Consider the following 18,940-nt stretch of genomic DNA (forward strand, 5'->3'; position numbering starts at 1 on the left):
AAATAATGTATATATGTAAAAAAAAAAAAAAAAAAAAGAATGTGCGCCAGTGACAGAATTCATCTAAATTTTTTCAGCTCCTATTGCAATATTGAAAGAAACTTCACCCTATTTTTGACTTTTTACCTTATTTTATTTTATTTCAATTTTTAATTTAATTTATTTATTTTTTTTTATTTTGCGTTCCTATTTTTCAGTAATCTAAAAGGGGAAAAATGCATGAGTCGTAATGATATATATGTTTGTATGGGTATTGTATATACATAAAGTAGATATATGTATATGTACATATACAAGAATGTGTTTAATTATATATATTATGCAAAGGAGGTTTACATTTTACACAATTGTATGAATGCATGTGCACAACTATAATGGAAGCCCCGCCCTTTGTCGTACTTAAAACGAAGAACAGTATGAGACATGTATATGACAGATTTTAATATGTGTGTATATTTTTTATATATTCTTATTTGACTTCATTTTAAAATTTATCAAAACAAATAAATATTATACACATGGATACAAAATATACTGTTAAATAATAATGTAAATATTTTTATAACCTTTTTTTTTCCTTCCGTTCCTTGTTCAACTTTAATTTAAATATGTGCCTCTCATCATGAATCCTAAAAAGGAGAAAAACGTGTTTATATACCTGAAATGAGCATACATAAATGTACATATGCATAACCATGTACATGTTACATATGTGTGTATGTGCATATATACGTATGTTCACGTGTTGTGTCTATGTAACTGCAAAATCAATTCTTTCTTTCGTCCCCCTGTAAAATTCTAACTTGTAAAAGTCTTTTGTCTTTGACAAAAGTTGTAATTCCTCCTTTAATTTTTTTGGGCGATCATTATTTATTTTCTGTTCTATTTCCCTGTTCATGTTAAATAAAAGGATAGGAGTGTTTTAAATTGAAAAAGTTCGTACGATATGCATACATGTGTACAAGGGTATATGTATATGTATACATATATATATGCGTATGTATTTACGCCCCTATACATGTATGCAAACACACTATCTAATTATGAACGTGTGCATGATACTCTGGCAGTTGCAAGGCGTCCTGTCTCCAATATACGGAATTTAACAAATTTGTTTTTTTTTTTAGTTCTATTAATTTATTATTTAAATAAATACGTAAGTTTTGATCATCTACAATTTTAGCACTGACAAAGATTTCATTGTCTTTGTTTGTTTTCATAAATATATTATCAAAGAAATCTATAAAGTTTGTCCAGTTCGTAAATACTTTGTATACTGAAATTCCTGAGGTTATTATTTTGTGTGATAAATAGGAATACTCAAATATATACTTATATATATTTTTAATATTTATTATACAATTGTTATATTGTAAATATTTAAATAAATTTAAAGCTATGTTTATAGTACTGTAATTATAATGCTCTTGTTTGTAGAAATAATTATAGTCATTACATTTATTATTATATAAACTTTTAAATTTTAATATTTTATATTGTAATGATAAAGGGAACCTTATATTTACATTTCGAATACATTTGAGCAAATCTCTTTTGTTATAAAACGTAGCATAACATACATTGTTGTTTATATAAGGATCATTTCTGTTACTTAAACATCTTATAATTTTTAACCTTCCATACTTGTTCAAGCTTTTTCTTAGTCTCTCTTGAATATATTCATTTGTTTTGTTATTCGGTAAATTTGTTATTTCTATGGTGTTTTCTCCATATATATACATATATTCGTAACTGGTCCCAAAAAAATGAAAAAAAAAAAATGTACACACGCTTAAACATGTATTTATGGGTACGCATTTACAAAAGCAAATACACACACGATCTATGTAGATGGGTATAAAAATGCGTGCGTATGTACTTAAGTATATATATGTGTGCGTGGGTTATGTACGCACGAACAAAAGAGCCAGGGCTTATATAGGGGTTCTAAGACCATAAAAATATAAACACAAATGTATATACAAATATATATATATATATATGTATATGCTGGATGCTACAGACGCATGCGTGTTGGCTCATTCAACAAGGACTCATTATCACCACACAAACATGTACATTTTCCAAAATTACCCCGATTTCGGCGAGCAGTATCTCCAGTCAATATAACATTTTGAGTTTTTTGAATACTGAGGTTGATGAAATAAACTGACATTTAATTTTTTTTTTTTTTTTTTTTTTTATATAACACTTTATTTTGCTTCCCCCTGGATATTTGTGAAAAAATCTTTTAAAAAGCATTCTTTTTCACACCTAATTTTAAATCTGATAAAAAACTGCAAATGTTAAACTTTTATATTAACTAGCATTGTGGTTGTTTTAATGTAACGAAATATTACGTAAATAATAGTACAACAGAAATAAAAATTTATTCCCTTACTCCAAATACTGCCCTTATAATACACTTATATATATATATATATATATATATATATGTATGTATGTATATGTGTTTTTTTTCCCCCCCTCCTCTCTTCAATTAATGATTACCCATATGGAGCTACTACTTGCAAGGGAAAATGAACAATAGTATTTTTAAACAACATTACGAAATAATGACATAATTTTACAAAAACGTAAAACAAGAATGAGGAGTAATAAATAAAAAACTCTTTATATTAAATATTACTGTTTTATTGTTTTAATGTTTTGTAGTGTAATTATGTATATATATTTGAGAATGAATATAAAAACATACCAATTAATAATGAGTAGCACAGTTTTAAAAATATGGTATGTTAAAAAATGAGGGGTCAATTGAATTTTTTGCACCTTTTGTCAAACATTTTCCAGTTAATTAAAAGTTATAATAAGAAAAAAAAAAAAAAAAATTTAATATATTAGAAAAAAGAATTAAATGAAACTGAAATAAAAAAATTAAACGCTGAAAATCATAAGAAACTAATGAAGAAAAAATAAATTCTCCTAAAGAGACAGCGTAACAGTAAGTGAAATTAGATATACATTTTTAGCATCTTCATTTATATTTTCAAATGGGGGGATAATATAATGAATGAATGTACTTATGCAGAGGGAGAAGTAAAAAAAAAAAGAAAAAAAACAAAAAACAAAAAACAAGAGCTAATTTTCCACTTGTGTGCAAAATAAAAAGTTTCTACCTTTTGTATTTTTTTATGTCGTTCAAGGAACATCCATCCAATCAAATTTTATCATATAACATTTAAAGAATGGTTAGAAAAGCGGGAATATGACGGTTATTTTTTTTAGCTATTAAAAAAGGGATAATGAAATATAAATAATAAATTAAAAAAAAACAATTAGCCAACTAGTGATGTCCAAAATAAATATTAACCAATAAGAAAATAATTTCTGACTCGTTAATAAAAAATTAATATTAAAATTAAAATTAGTATTAAAATTAGTATTAAAATTAGTATTAAAATTAGTATAAAAATTAGTATAAAAATTAGTATAAAAATTAGTATAAAAATTAGTATTAAAATTAGTATAAAAATTAAAAAAAAAAAAAAAAAAAAACCTGTCCAACTTAAGCCTTTTGCCAACAATTCTTTGCATACTATTGTTCTTCCACCGAACTTCTAATAACAATTTGGCAAAAGCAAAATAAGAATAAAATGGATAAAATCAGTAAAAGGAAAATAAGAGATGATACAATTAACGATGATGAATATGAAAACAACAACAAAAAAAAAAAAAAAAAAAGTAAAATAGAAAAAAAATCTGTAAATGAAAAGTTTAATAGTAGCCTGAACATTCAGAATAATGTGTTCATAAAAATTATTAACGAAAATAAAAAAAGATTTGAGAGCTCTGGGAACAATGAAAATGTATATAGGAAGCTAAAGGCAAATATAATTTCGTTGAACGTTTCAAATGTCCTAATGGAGCATTATGGTTCTTTTATTTACTATGAAAAAAACAAAATTGATTTTCTTCTACCGGAATTAGACAACATAATTAACTCATCAAATATAGACTTGTTGAAGGAACTCTGCAAATTATCCTTTTACCCAATTTACAATGAAACAGTTAAAAAAAAAAAAAAAAAAAAAAATACGGAGCGTGTATAGTCATTCTCAATATAAAGTGATAATATGTATATATATACGAATTTATGTATATATATATGTATGTATCTATCTATGTATGTATCTATCTATGTATGTATGTATGCATCTATGTATGTATGTATGTATCTATCTATGTATGTATGTATGCATCTATGTATGTATGTATGTATCTATGTATGTATGTATGTATGTATGTATGTATCTATGTATGTACGTACGAATGTATGCATGTATGTATGTATGTACGTACGAATGTATGCATGCATGTATGTATATACAAATATAAACGCACATGCATGTATAGAGCTACTTATCAATTAGAGAAAAACATTCGAAATATCAGGCAACGTACTAGATTAACAAAAATTATAAAATGTACAACTTACCCTCTTTGCGAAAATTGTTTATATACAGTATGCAAAACATAGGTAGCGACACGACTTAAAGAAAGTTAAGCAGTTATATATTTTACGCTGCTACTAATAAATTTTAATATATGTTTCCTATTCCCCATAATAGTTGTAAAAGAGTATTTGCATATATCCCAATATTGCACATAATAAATATTTCGTTCTTCCTTTCCATCATTTTTTTATTCTTCCATTACTTCATTCTTTATTCTTCTTCCTTTTTTTTTTTTTTTTTTTCTTGAAGCTAAGCAAAAGAATAACAGAATGGTTAATTAAAGATAGAAACCAGAATAAAAATATTAAGGATGACAATGAAAATATAAATATGTCTTACTTGTTTAGTTTAAATATTCTTCTGACATATTTAATTTATAAAAATGATGATTATTCTAATTATTCCTGCTTGATATATCTTAATTTGTTACAAGTATACTTAAATTTAAAAAAAATAAAGAAAAATAATAAAGTTATGCAGGCACATAAGGGTGTAACTTTTCTTCGTATACGTATATATATATATGTGGAGATAGGCAGGTATGTTTATGTGTATATGTAGATGTATATATGTATATTTTATATATTTTTTTTTTTTACGCCTACGCAACACTCGTAGTGGATGCAAAATGATAAAAAAAGATTACAATTTCGTCTTTTCACACTAAAAGGGATTCTAAAGAGATTTTTGTTTTGTTCTTTTTATTTTAACGACAAAGAAATTGCCAAAATAAAGAAGATAGACAACGAGTGTGCAATAAATGGTATAAAAAATATATGAAGCCTTAAAATAGTGGGGGTGAAACACATTTTAAGGCATATACGTGGAGCTTGGATGTGTGTAATATATGTGTATACAACATGTGTGTGCACATATCTATATACCACTGCACAAATGTACAAATATGAGAGTAAAATATGTAAATACGCATTCTTTTTAACATAAATTCGTTCTATTTTTCCTAATTCTTTTATTTGTTCCATTTCTTCTAATTCGTTCTATTTGTCCTAATTCTTCTATTTGTCCTAATTCTTATATTTGTTCCATTTCTTCTAATTCTTCCATTTCTTCTAATTCTTCTAATTCTTCTATTTTTTTTTATTTCTTCTATTTTTTTTTTTTTTTGAAGAAGAGGAGCTAGAAGTTTTAAAATGCATATTTATGTCATTACACGACAGTTTGGAATATATGGACATAAGCAACTTGCTCAACATAAATGACAAAAATTGCATTTTTGAATTGATTAAATTTTTTCTCGATTTAGTGAAAAGGCCTCTAATGCATTCACTGCACATATTATGCATCAACTATTTAATAAAGATAGTAAAGAAATGTTATGATTTTCAATTTTGTTATAATATTAACGTAGAATTATATGACATAGGTCCACATGTAAATATTTTTGTAAAAATTGTAAATTTAATTTTTGCTAAAATTTTATCTATTTTAAAAGATATAAAGAATGATGAGAATACATACTGTATTGATGAAATAAATAATATTAACAGTTTAATAGTTTTGTTTTTTACAAATGTAATAAATAGCTGTATTCGAATCATCATACCACAAGTTTTGTTTAACGATAAACTTAAGCACAGTTACTTATTAACAAATGAAAAGAAAAACGACAAAGATGGCAATACTAAAGATGAAGAAGACTTTGAGGATAAAGTAGTCGCAAACGCATGTAATAGGAAATATAATACTATAGAAATGGAAAATGAGTAGGGGAGAAGACGGGCATATGCACATGTACCTATATATATGTATGAATGTATGTATGTATGTTTATATATATGTATGTTTATATGTATGTATGTTTATATGTATGTATGTTTATATGTATGTATGTTTATATGTATGTATGTTTATATGTATGTATGTATGTATGTATGTGTGAATGTATGTATGTATGTATGTATATGTACACGTACAACTGGCCCATGCTTCTTATCCAACTGAATAACCCAAACAACCAATTCGCATTATAAACCTACCCCACTATAGAAGACTGCTGTGATCAAACTAATTAGCACTCCTTTTTATTTTTTCATTTTTTTTTTATTTTTCTCCTTTTTCATTTTTACCGTTCTTTTTCAATTTAGGTAACCCGATGTTCTCGTTTATAGAAATATTTATAATTAATAATGGCGATAGACACGAAAAGAATATGTTTATAGATTTGATCAAAATACTAGTTAAAGAATGCAGGAAAATAGAAAGGAAGTATAATATAATGAAAATCATAGATGATGATATGACGATGTATATTAAAGGGAATGATAATAAAAAGAAACAAGACAATTTGGTAGACAAGAATTATGTAAAAATAAGAAAAATAAGCAAGAAGAGAATTGATTCAAGTGCGTCCTTTAATCTGTCGGATGAATACAGTTCTTCGGTTTACTCTGAAACGGAAGGGGAGGATTTCAATGATTCAGATAGCAATGATGCAGATAGCAATGATGCAGATAGCAATGGTGCAGATGGCAGTGATGCAGATGGCAATGATGCAGATGGCAATGATGCAGATGGCAATCATACGGATGGAAATGATGCATATAACGGTGGAAGCAAAGATAACGAAAAAGATATTGGAAAGGGAATCAAAGACAATGAAAGTGCGAACGAAGAATGTCAGGAAGAGGCTGAAAAAGGGAAAGAAAAAGAAGAGGGAGAAAGACATGAAAAAGCAAAGAAAGAGAGGAAAAAAAAGGTGGTGTTGAACCAAATAAAAAATAAAAGAAAGTCCGCTATAATAGTTGATAATAAAAAGTATATTATTACATACGAATCGGTAATGGTGAGATATTTAAATATTTTACTAAAATATTTTAACTGCGAAAAATATCAAATAAGAAATATAATCCTTGATTTATTTTTAGCTCTAATAAAAAAAAAGAAAACTAGCAAAAATGAATATATTTTTCAGAATTTGTTTAAATTATTTTTAGAAAGATTAGAAGACCCTAATATGATTGTAAAGGCAAAAGCGTTGTCCATTTTGGTTATCTTAACTAATAGAAAATACCATAATAATATATTAGTATATAAATTTATATTTAATAAAACGAGAGAAAAAATAAATATGTATAAAATAATATCATCCAATATTTATAGTCATAGAAGTAATATAAGAAAATTGACCATACAATATATAGAAGCAATATTTGAAACATTAATAAGTAGAAAATTGAGTTACAAAATTTTTTTAATTTTTATCTCGAATTATTTGTATTCCTTATCATTGGATGCTATGTCTTCAGTAAGAAGGCAAGTTTTATTAACTGTTAATAACTTATTTATAATTGCAAGTGAAGATATATATATAGCTAAAATATGGCTATCTATAATATTTTCTGCAATAACAGATATAGAAGAGACAATAAAAGATGAAGCTATATCTATATTTCTGAACACATTTATTAAGTCATCTTTTCAATGTACTATATTTAATACCAGTGAAAAAAAAATTAAACAAATTTTAGAAAAAAATAAATTATCCTATTTTAAAATAGACACTCACGCGGATGGCAACACTGATGGTCTCCCTTCCCCCAATGTAGTGTATGAATTTGAAGAAAATGAAAATATGCACAAAATAATAAACTCTTCATTTCATGATAACGTAAAAAATAGGGGGAAGTGCATCCATGAACAAGATGAGTTTGTGGAGGGTAATCAGCCTTTTGTTAGGACATTTCGTCCATCGGTACATAGAACTACTCAGCATTCTACTTCTAACAAAATGAGTAACAACAGTTTTACGAAAAATATAGCAGTAGAAATAAAGGGGAAAATTAAAAGTGAAAAGAAAGAAAAAGAGGAGTATGATAAAAATAATGATGGTGTATTGCTTCTAATCAATATATGGAAAAGATACATAGATAAGGACTTAAACAATTTGTTTCTTACCATTTTAAAGGTGATGACAAAATATGACTTGTTATATTTTAATATGATAATATTTTGTTTGAAAAAAAAAAAAAATAATATGCTAGATCATTTTATCCATATTCTGAACACATTTGTATACAATATGAGGTATTTTTCAATCAGAATGTGCAATACTTTTATTCTCGATTTTATAATCCAATTATCAAAACATTATCAGAACAAAATTAATATAGATCACATTTTGTTTCTTCTGAATAGATGTTATAAGATATACCTTATGAGCATAAATGAAGTGGGGAACTATACAGAAATAGGGGAAGCATCTCCAAGCAATAACGACAAGAGCAATAACAAAAATGCTAGTAGGGGTGATGATTATAACGGAAAAAAGAATGAAATGAAAACACATGTAGAAGAAACGAATATAGTCAATCAAAGAAAGAGAGAAGCACATAAAGAGAATGAGTTAGCAATAAATATGGTTCCAAGTGAACAAACAGATATGGATCTCGTGAGTGATGAAATTTTAAGAAAAGAAGATTTAATGTACGAAATGAATGTTTGTTCTATGGGTGTTATAAAAAATATCATGTTAAAATTGTTTACAATTCTTTATAATTTATTAGACAATATTAACGAATTGAATGAGGACTTTTTACAAAAATTGGAATACACAATTTTTCATTTCAACTGTCCTCTATGTTTTATATATATAATTTTAAATATATTAATTAAAAAAAAGAAAAATGTAAATGATTTCATAGATAAACTAAAGGGAAAAATAATTTTTTTTTTTAATAACATTGAAACCCTTCCATACAACACAGTATTTTGCAATGTTTTGGTAACGTTCATATTTTTAATTGACCATTTCAGGAAATCAGACTCGTCGTTCCTGGCTACGGCTTGCCATAAATTAAGGCGGGTCTACGACAACACCGCTAATGATGGTATTAGTGAGAGAAGCGTTGGCAATGTTGCTGTTGGTGTGGATAGTGTTGATAAGGGCACTGGAAGTGCCAGAGAAAGACGTAATGACTGTGGCAGTGGTGATTGTAGTGAGGAGTTCTTCGAGGACCGGTGTAACATTATGGTTAAGAACTGCATTTATCTAACACTGAGCGTTTTGCTGATAGATAAAGGGGTACCTATAAGAAATGAACTATTTTCAAATTTTGAGCGAGATTTAAAAAATAGTAATACTTCGATGAGTATACTTAACAATTTGATTATTTTAACTTACTATATGGTCATAAACTTTGGTAGTTCATGTAACAAATTTGTATTTATTCTATTACGTTTCTTTAAACATGAAAACTCATTTATTCGCTATTTATCTTTTTATATGTTATCTAAGTTAATATCAGAAGACTATGTAAAATTTAATAATCAATTTTTTTTTGGCTTTTTATATTTACTAGCTGACAAAAATGAAGTGATACGAAAACAGTCTTTGTCTGTTTATAAGCACATACTTTTAATGTATAATAAAACTAATTTAATAAATCATATTATAGAATTTATATTTGTCTTAAATAATTTTTTTAATTTTAAGTTAAGTAAACATCTAAGTAATATTGGTAACAGTTTTGAGATAAAAAATGAACAAGACAGGCATATGATATATAGTCTTATATTAGAAAATTTGAAAAATAGTGAAAAATTTTCTTTACAACAAAAACTAATAAATGAATATCTAATACAATATGTATATAATTATGATAACTACTACTTTTCCGAGGATAATTTAAATGAAAAAAGGAACAATAAACGAAGTGTTATTCCACTAAATAATGAAGACAATGAAAGTGCAGTGCTACTTGACGTTTTAAACATACTAAGCTCCAAATTAATGAAAATAAAAATTAAAAAAGATTTCGCCAAATTAGAAGAAAAGAATAAAAATATGAAAATTAAAAATGTAGAAAATAGTGTAAAGGTATTAAATGATCTTATGAAAAATATTTTAAAAAAAAATACTCTACCCATCTTGCTATCTTTGAGATCTATAATGTTAAAGGACAAATCATTTTTTTTTAAATACATGAATGATCTAATTATTTATTTGTGTCTTGATTTTAAAGATTCGCTGGACGATTTAATACCCGATATACATGTAAAGAACGAAATTCAAAACGACTGCCAAAATTTTGTTCATGTAGACGCGATACACCTCCACACAGAACAAGCCGATATATTTAACAAATCCAGCACTAGTAGCAGCGGTGGAAGTAACAGAAGAGGAAATATCAGTAATAACAACAGCAGCGCTAATGTTCACATTAACTTTTTCGAGCTCTCATTAAATCAAATGACTGAGCAGAGAGAGGAAAGACATAGGGAAGAACTATTAGAAAAGAAAAGAGAAAAGGAGAAGCAAAAGGGGAAACGAACGGATTTATATTATCTGCATGACAATAGTTCAAGCGATTACGACGAAGTTACAGATGTTTTGCATGGAATACACAATGGAGAAGAAAATACATCGAAAAAAAAAAAAAAGAGGAAATAAAAAATAAAAAAGGTCTCCTTATGTGGGGTTCGAAAAAAGGAAAAAATTGATACAACATATGCGCTAACATATTTATACAACACGCCCGCATTTTTCCGCGCTCATAGCATGAAATAGCGTATGTACAAGCATAACACGAGAATGTATATGTAGATACGTATGTATGCATACGTATGTGTATATATATATATATATATATATATATAGAGAGAGAGAGAGAGAGAGAGATACATATATAGATTTATACATATATAGATTTATACATATATAGATTTATACATATATAGATATATACATGTACATATAATAACAACCCTTCCTCACATAAGACGACTTGTAATGGCGTCGTATCTATCATGGGCACTTCATTTTTTCTTGACCTCTTTTTTTGTGTTCAAAAACATAAGTTTATTATTAGAAGCCACACACATTTTTTTGGCTGTTTCTTCGATTTTGTCAATTTTAACTAGTTTACTTTTCTGCAAAAATAGAGAAAAAATACGAAAATGGGAAAAATACGAAAAAGGAAAAAAAGGAATTCCTCTCCTCAATGAAAAGTATGTATGAATGGGGATGAGGGGGGTATACAATGTATTCTCTGTATATTTTGCACATATGTATATACATGTACATTAATACAAACATGCATTCGTGCATGCAACCATATGTTTCATCGAACAGCAGATGTGACAATAACAGCAAAGCTATGGCGCCTTCCCTAAAATAAATATACTAAAATATGGCTTCCTCTTGTTACCTTCCTTAAAGTTTTGACGTGCACTTTTTCTGCAATTTTTTTAGGTTTCAATGATTTATTTTTCCTTTCCGTTATTTTACTTTTCTTCACTTTAACTTTTAAGTTTTGCACCATTTTTTTTTTTTTTTTTTTTTCTTTCCGCTCTCCCCCTTTTTTTGTTTCTGCTTATATTTAAAAAATGTACTTGCTAAATCAATATAATTTTTGGAAAAGGGAAAAACTGAAGAAAATTAAGTACGATAGGGGTTAACTTTAAAAAAGATAGTAACAAAAATTAATTAAATTAGAAATATCATTAATTGATAGGTCACAAAAAAGAGTCCCAAATGAATAGTTTACAATTAAATATGGTACATAAAATAGCAACATAAAAATATGGTACGTAAAATAGCTATGTAAAAATATGTTGCTAACGAATTTGCTACAAATACGTATAACATATACATGTAATACTATTAGCTTAATTATTAATATATGTATATAACAAGAAAAAAAAAAAAAAAAAAGTTAGAAAAAACCGTGTATATTTATTTATAATATGTATTATAGGTAGAAAGCTATCCGAATACAAAGGCAGAACATATTTGCCAAAAATATTTAGTATATCCTTAATAAAAAAAAAAAAAAAAAAAAGTTAGAAAAAACCGTGTATATTTATTTATAATATGTATTATAGGTAGAAAGCTATCCGAATACAAAGGCAGAACATATTGGCCAAAAATATTTAGAATATCCTTAATAAAAAAAAAAAAAAAAAATTAATATGCAATACATTCAGCCAAGTGAGTAATATAATTTACAATATTAAATTGAGTACATATGTCGAAAATGTTGTTGCAGTAGCACACTGAAAATTAAGAGGAAGTATTTTTTCTTAATTTTTTTACTCCTCTTTATAAGGAAGGGAAACTGCATGTATATACATAAACATACATTTTCCTATACATGTATTCTGTGTATGAATGGGTATGTGTAAAATAAGAATAAATGCGTACATTCCTTGTACGATGAGTAGCGAAGCCAGCAACAAATATGAAGGAGGGAATTCCCGATTTAATACTAAAGTTTGAAAAGAAAGAAAAAGAAAGGCTGAAAAGAAAAAGAAAAATAAAAACAAATAGGAACAATGTACAGAATAGAGGAAGCCAGAGTTTTATATATTTTCTTTTTTTACATAATAAAAATAAAGTTGTTGAAATCACTACAAATAATTTTGATTTATTAAAAGGCGAAATTATAGAAGTAAAAAAATATACCAGTAACAATAAATTAAAGGGAATAATTTTAACAAATGCAATTAAAAATAATCTAACCAATTGTACTTTTGAAAAATTATATATTTCTTTGTCAAATATTTACACATGTATGCCCATTACGAGTAATTCGAATGAACCCTTAAAAGAAAAAAAAAATATAGCCACTGTTATTATCAACAGCTATAAAATATTAATGGTAAACAAGATATATGAGAAATTTAAAAAAATAGGGGGTCAGCTCATCAAAAGTCAGCAAAATGGAAAGGAAAATAGCATATGAATTAGATAATATTATTGAGTACATTGTGTACAGATATCATAACAAAAGAAACAAGCAAACGAAAAAAAAAAAAATATTAACACCATGAAATTAGATAGTTACATAGTTAGGCGGTTATGTAGCTACTATAAATAACTAGAGGGCGAAAATAAAGTAAAGCAAAAATTAGGACCCGTATATTTTTGCGGGTAAATAATTTTTGCCTAGTAAGTTGTGGAAAATAAAATACATTACAAGGAAGAATAAAGTTATGAAATAAAAAACCATCAAATTTTAAATTAATATTTACGAACACAGTTATAAATTTTTTATATCTCTTTTACGGAAAACAAACCGAAAAAGGTACAAGGAATTGAAATATAAATGATATATATAAATGAAATATAAATTTAGCATTATAAATTGTGTTAATTCAAGGTATAATACCGTAACCTTGTCATAAAAGAACGAAGAAACAAACAAAATAAATTGCTTGATGCAGAAATTTTATAAATAATAAAAACGCACGGTGCAACTTTTTTCTGGTTTTCTTCGATATAAACCCGAATTAAAAATATGTAAAAAAAAAAAAAAAAAAGGTTTACCCCATTAATGGAAACATCCAATATATGTATTGGGATAAGGCATACAACAATAACATTTTGTTGTTAAATTAAAAAATAAAATGTTAATGCGAGATTCATATATTGCGTTAATTTATGTTATATATATATATATATATATATATATATATATATATATATATATACATAATTTATAGCAAGTTAACTTTTTAGTAAACTGGGTTATCTGCATGTGTACCACGTAGTTTCTTCCCATTTTGATTAAGGACAATAAAGCATTTTGGGGTAATAGCATAGAATTTCCTTTACAAGAATTTATGATTTGCTAATTTTTTCTATCTCCACAGCATTCGCAATTTTTGCGGTTTTGACAATTTTGACAATTTTATTTAAAATAATTATTCAACTTAATTTTTGTTTTCTGTAATTTTCTTGTTTGAAATAATTTTTTTTCTTTCCAATTTAAAAAAAATATTTAAAGATTAATAAAAATAAAAGAAAAAAAAGTTTACGTGAATATATGCAAATGTATATGCACATATAAAGGTATAAATTAAGATATATGTAATATTGGAAATATGAAAACAAAATGAAACATATTTATTAATTTTACTTTTTTTTTTTATTTCATAATATCTCGTATTTTTTTATGTTTTTTATTTTGCATATTCATTGACACTGATATAGTTTTTTGTGCAATTTTATTTCAGAAAAAATGAAAAAGATGATAAATAATATTTTGTATAAAACGTTTTATTCAGAAATCCGAATGTTCACAAAATAAAAGGGAAAATGGCTTTTCTGCTTCTGAAGAAATGGAGAATAAGATAAAGCATATGTAAAATGCGCCATGAAATAGTGTGTATATGTTTTTTAGTACGAATATATATACACTTATATAATACATAGACATATATAATATATATACATATATTCAATTGTACGTGTGTGTACTTTTTCATGTACTTGTATATGCGTTTAAATGTTACTTTGGATAATTTGGGAACTCTTTTTTATAATTGTTGTGCTTCTTTAAGGCCCAAATAGCCATTTGCGTAGTAGCTACTACACTGAAAATATAACCTTCAATAAATTGGAAGAAAAATAAAATTAATGTGTATGCAGTTTGTTCGAAGTGCTTCTGAATTAATATACTCTCAATATTTGTGCAATATTTGCACAGTTTTAAGCTCGAAATTGCCTTTCTTTTCATTACCAGTTAATGTATTTATTATGAGAGAAAATATAATCCATATTAACGATTCATAAAAATAATTTGCACATGAAATGTAATTAAAGCCATATCCATGAGGTATGCCCCTGTTCTTGGTACCTTTGCAAAAAATATAAAGTTGAAAGTTTTATGAACAGGTCATGTAGTTACATATTTTTTATGAACAGATTACGATGTAATATATTTTTTATGAAAGGGTCATGTTATTATGTATCGTTCATAAAACTTCTTTCATGTGCACATCACACATATATCATGTGTATTTGAGGCATATATGAGTATATAAAACTATTTACATATAGGTAAAAAGGCATGCAACTCACAATGGTAATGCATATGTAAAATGTTCTACCTCTTGGCCTTAAATTTCTTAATATCAAGTGGCATTTTAAATTCAGAAATTCCAATATCTGCGAAAAGGTGAAATGTCCATACATATATATTAATAAACATTTATATATGTTCAATTATTATACAATATTGTATACTGATTGTATTTATATAAACATAAAGCCATAAAAATAAAATAAATTTTCATTTACACAGAATAATCAAATAATATATATGTGTCATTACAATATATATGTTGAGAACTTACTAATAACACAAAAAAAAGAGAATAAAGTAAAACGGGTTTTGATTCAAGATTATATGGTTTATATAAGGGATGAAATAAATAATATCCAATATTTACGCCACACAAAACCCTAAAAAAAAATATGCACAATGTAATGAGAATATATATATGTGAAAGAAAAGTGAAACAAAAAAAAAGAAGTAGATACAAAATAAATGTAGCAAAAAATATATTTGGCGATAAATAAACATGAGAAGCAGGTATACCAGTAATGCCCGCAATTTATGGGAACCCTTCTTATTGGCATTGTAGCATTACTAAATCGATGAACAAACAAAGACTCGAATTCTCTTTTTAAGAAATGAAATAATAAAAACCATAAGGATAACCTGTATTAATTTTGAACACAAAACAAAACAAATATATAGAGCTATAACGCGATAAAGCATATAATGGAAAGTTATTAATAAGGTTGTTAGAAATCCACTATAACAGCTATAAACTTGAATATTTCACATGAATAAAATAATAAAAAAAAACCTACAGTTGAATGATATTTTTATTTTTATTTGCATGACTATAAATATATTTATCACAAAAATAAAAAAAAGGAAAAATGAAAATCGGTCCAAGATATTCTATCACGTAAACTAATCGCCAAGATATTTGTACTCCTGTAAAAATTAATTATAACACGCAGCATAATATGAATCGTAATGCACAATCATAATATACATTATAATACGCCACAACTAAATGTTCAAATGCTCAAGTCCATACAGTATATCAATAAATGCTTAAAAAATTTGGGCATTTAAAATATGCACATACCCAGATCTTTAAATATTAGTATGTCACTGTCTTTTATTCCGTTTTCATTAAAAGTTCCACTTTTTAAAGTTTTTCCTGCGGCTACAAAAAACAAACGAACAAAAAAAAAAAAAAAAAAATATTATAAAACTGATTATCTACGTAATAAATATATATTTTTTTATTCTACTTCCTATAAATGAAACTCGTTGCATTATTATTTCTTGTGTGTTTTTTTTTTTTTTTTTAATTTTTTTAAAAAAACATATACTACTATTTCTAAATAACATATACACACACACACACACATTTTTTTGTTCTTATTCGGTAAATCCTCCAGCATTCTGTTTAACTACTTTTATATAATCTATATGCTTCCTTTACCATACGTATGTATATACATATACATATATATATATATATATATATATATATATATATATATATATATATACATTTTTAATACATGTAACAATTTTACCGCTGTCTAAGTTCCACTTTTGCCTTTCCGGATAGTAATGATCTGCAGATATAAGAATAATTATTTAAAAGAGCATTTTTGTGTGTTAATTATTTTGGCTTATGTATATATATAAATATGTATACATATTTGCATACATATTTGTTTTCATGTTCTACTTTATATATTATGAGTAATATGCTATGTGCTATATTGAATGAGTTTTAGTACACAATGCATTTATCTTTTCTTCTATTATATGTTTACTTTATTTTATAATATTTTTGTTTTATTTTATTTATTTTTTGTTTTTTTTACATTTTTTATAATAAATTTCTTTAAACTGATCAACTGTCGTTGACGGACTTATGTCAAAACAGTCTATAAATTTTCCGTTCCTCTTTTTCAGGATTACTTTCATTTTTAATTTTATTTACAATATATATAATCTTTCTTAATCCAGTTTTATTATAATATTTTTGTAAATGTGCGTTATATTTTAGGAATTCTATAATGAATATTCATACATATATCATATATCACTTGCATTATCTTTTATATTATAACAAAAATAAATGAAAAAATTTATAGCATGTATATGAACTTATCTAAACTGAACCTAACACTGAATAATACGGAAAAATATATGAAACAGTGGTGTGAACGTATAATGAATGTTTATATATAATAAACAAATATGTGTATCATATATACAATTTTACAAATATGAGTTATAAATATATATATATATACCCGTTTACATATACATATTTACACAAACACGTTTACATATACATGTACACATATAAATGTTTACATATATAGTAAACATATAAAAATTTACATATATAGCAAACATGTAAATATTTACATATACACTTTTGTTATACGTGTTTACATGATCTGGCTTGTATGCCATTAATTATATATATATATATGTAACAAAATTGAACGCTATAAAAATAAATTAAAAGAATTGTATTTGTTTAAAATACAATTACATTTATTTTTATCTTGCTCATTTTGCTTTTATTACATCGACAAATTTTCGTAATTTCACTTTGTTTTCTTTCTTTCTCTCATTTTTTCTTTCTTTCTTTCTTTTTTTCTCTTTTTTTCCTTTATAACTTCAAAGCCTTTTTTTTTTTTTTTTATTTATTTTTTTAATACATACTTATCATTGCATACTACTGATTACATACTTATCATTGCGTACTACTTATGCATAATTATTATTGTATATGTGCCTATCATACTTTGCATATTTATTAATATATTTTTTTTTTATTAATTACTTTATAACACTAAAAAAAAGTGCAATAAAAGAAATCTAAAAAATATGTATACAATAAAATTTACTTTTTAGTATTTAATACTTTTGTACTATCACGTATTTGGTAATGAAAAAATGGCGATTATTAAAAAGAGAGTGCGAAATATAACAGTATAATTAAAATACAATTAATAGTATGATATACAAAATATTATATATGTTTCTGTTTTTTTTTTTTTTTTGTTTAATTTTTTGCTATTTTAAACGATATATATATATATATAAACGATGTATATAAACGATATATGTATATATATATATATATATATAAATGATATGTATATATATATATATAAATGATATGTATATATATATATATTTGTGTGTATTTAGAAAAGATTAAGAATATGGGATATTATTCCCTACACAAATTACACATTATATGTTGAGTAAATTATTAGAACGTGGGGGTTCCCTTTAACAGCTCTTTTAAGGTAGTTTTAACCCCTTTTAGGTTTTTAAATAAGACCCACATTACTTTCTGGCATGTCTGTCTGTGTATTCGTCAGTTTGTTTCATATTTTGTTAATCCTTTGGTGTACTTATATGTATTAATTTAAATTGTTTATTTTCTCCTCATTTTTCAATAATTTAAGGTTTCAGTTTAAACGAGAATTTTCATTTTCGCGTCTTGTTAAAATAGCCATTTTTATTATACTTGAATAATCTGGATGTATGGACTTTTTTTTATTTTTCGTTTTTTCACTTAGTTTGATTTTAAAGATTGTGTACAACATTCAAATTTTGTCAATTCTGAGGAACTAATTTTTGTGTTTTGTTTCT

At 25.5% G+C, this 18,940-nt stretch overlaps 5 protein-coding genes across 5 annotated transcripts; 2 read left to right on the forward strand and 3 right to left on the reverse strand.

Annotated features, from left to right (window-relative positions):
- Nucleotides 1–173: 173 nt before the first annotated feature.
- On the reverse strand, nucleotides 174–2,262 carry PmUG01_09044800 (conserved Plasmodium protein, unknown function; the record flags this gene model as incomplete). Its single annotated transcript, XM_029005152.1, is given in 6 exon segments — nucleotides 174–201; nucleotides 567–629; nucleotides 804–890; nucleotides 1,063–1,752; nucleotides 2,095–2,189; nucleotides 2,203–2,262. The coding sequence occupies 6 exon segments, from the start codon at nucleotides 2,260–2,262 to the stop codon at nucleotides 174–176; spliced, it is 1,023 nt and encodes a 340-aa protein (XP_028861770.1).
- A 1,355-nt stretch (nucleotides 2,263–3,617) lies between these two features.
- On the forward strand, nucleotides 3,618–10,887 carry PmUG01_09044900 (condensin-2 complex subunit D3, putative; the record flags this gene model as incomplete). Its single annotated transcript, XM_029005153.1, has 5 exons — nucleotides 3,618–4,031; nucleotides 4,728–4,910; nucleotides 5,097–5,241; nucleotides 5,608–6,165; nucleotides 6,584–10,887. The coding sequence occupies 5 exons, from the start codon at nucleotides 3,618–3,620 to the stop codon at nucleotides 10,885–10,887; spliced, it is 5,604 nt and encodes a 1,867-aa protein (XP_028861771.1).
- Nucleotides 10,888–11,252: 365 nt separating this feature from the next.
- PmUG01_09045000 (conserved Plasmodium protein, unknown function) lies at nucleotides 11,253–11,544 on the reverse strand (the record flags this gene model as incomplete). The annotated part of the gene is made up of 2 exons (XM_029005154.1): nucleotides 11,253–11,366; nucleotides 11,476–11,544. 2 exons carry the CDS (start codon nucleotides 11,542–11,544, stop codon nucleotides 11,253–11,255), a joined length of 183 nt encoding a protein of 60 aa, XP_028861772.1.
- Nucleotides 11,545–12,676: 1,132 nt separating this feature from the next.
- Nucleotides 12,677–13,180, forward strand: PmUG01_09045100 (conserved Plasmodium protein, unknown function; the record flags this gene model as incomplete). Its single annotated transcript, XM_029005156.1, has 1 exon — nucleotides 12,677–13,180. One exon carries the CDS (start codon nucleotides 12,677–12,679, stop codon nucleotides 13,178–13,180), a length of 504 nt encoding a protein of 167 aa, XP_028861773.1.
- A 1,336-nt stretch (nucleotides 13,181–14,516) lies between these two features.
- Nucleotides 14,517–17,245, reverse strand: PmUG01_09045200 (3-oxo-5-alpha-steroid 4-dehydrogenase, putative; the record flags this gene model as incomplete). Its single annotated transcript, XM_029005157.1, has 10 exons — nucleotides 14,517–14,544; nucleotides 14,733–14,826; nucleotides 14,960–15,076; nucleotides 15,330–15,387; nucleotides 15,576–15,684; nucleotides 15,821–15,943; nucleotides 16,099–16,228; nucleotides 16,386–16,466; nucleotides 16,846–16,887; nucleotides 17,143–17,245. The coding sequence occupies 10 exons, from the start codon at nucleotides 17,243–17,245 to the stop codon at nucleotides 14,517–14,519; spliced, it is 885 nt and encodes a 294-aa protein (XP_028861774.1).
- Nucleotides 17,246–18,940: the final 1,695 nt, after the last annotated feature.

The sequence above is a fragment of the Plasmodium malariae genome (genome assembly GCF_900090045.1).
Source record: "Plasmodium malariae genome assembly, chromosome: 9".
NCBI classification, from domain to species: Eukaryota; Apicomplexa; class Aconoidasida; order Haemosporida; family Plasmodiidae; genus Plasmodium; species Plasmodium malariae.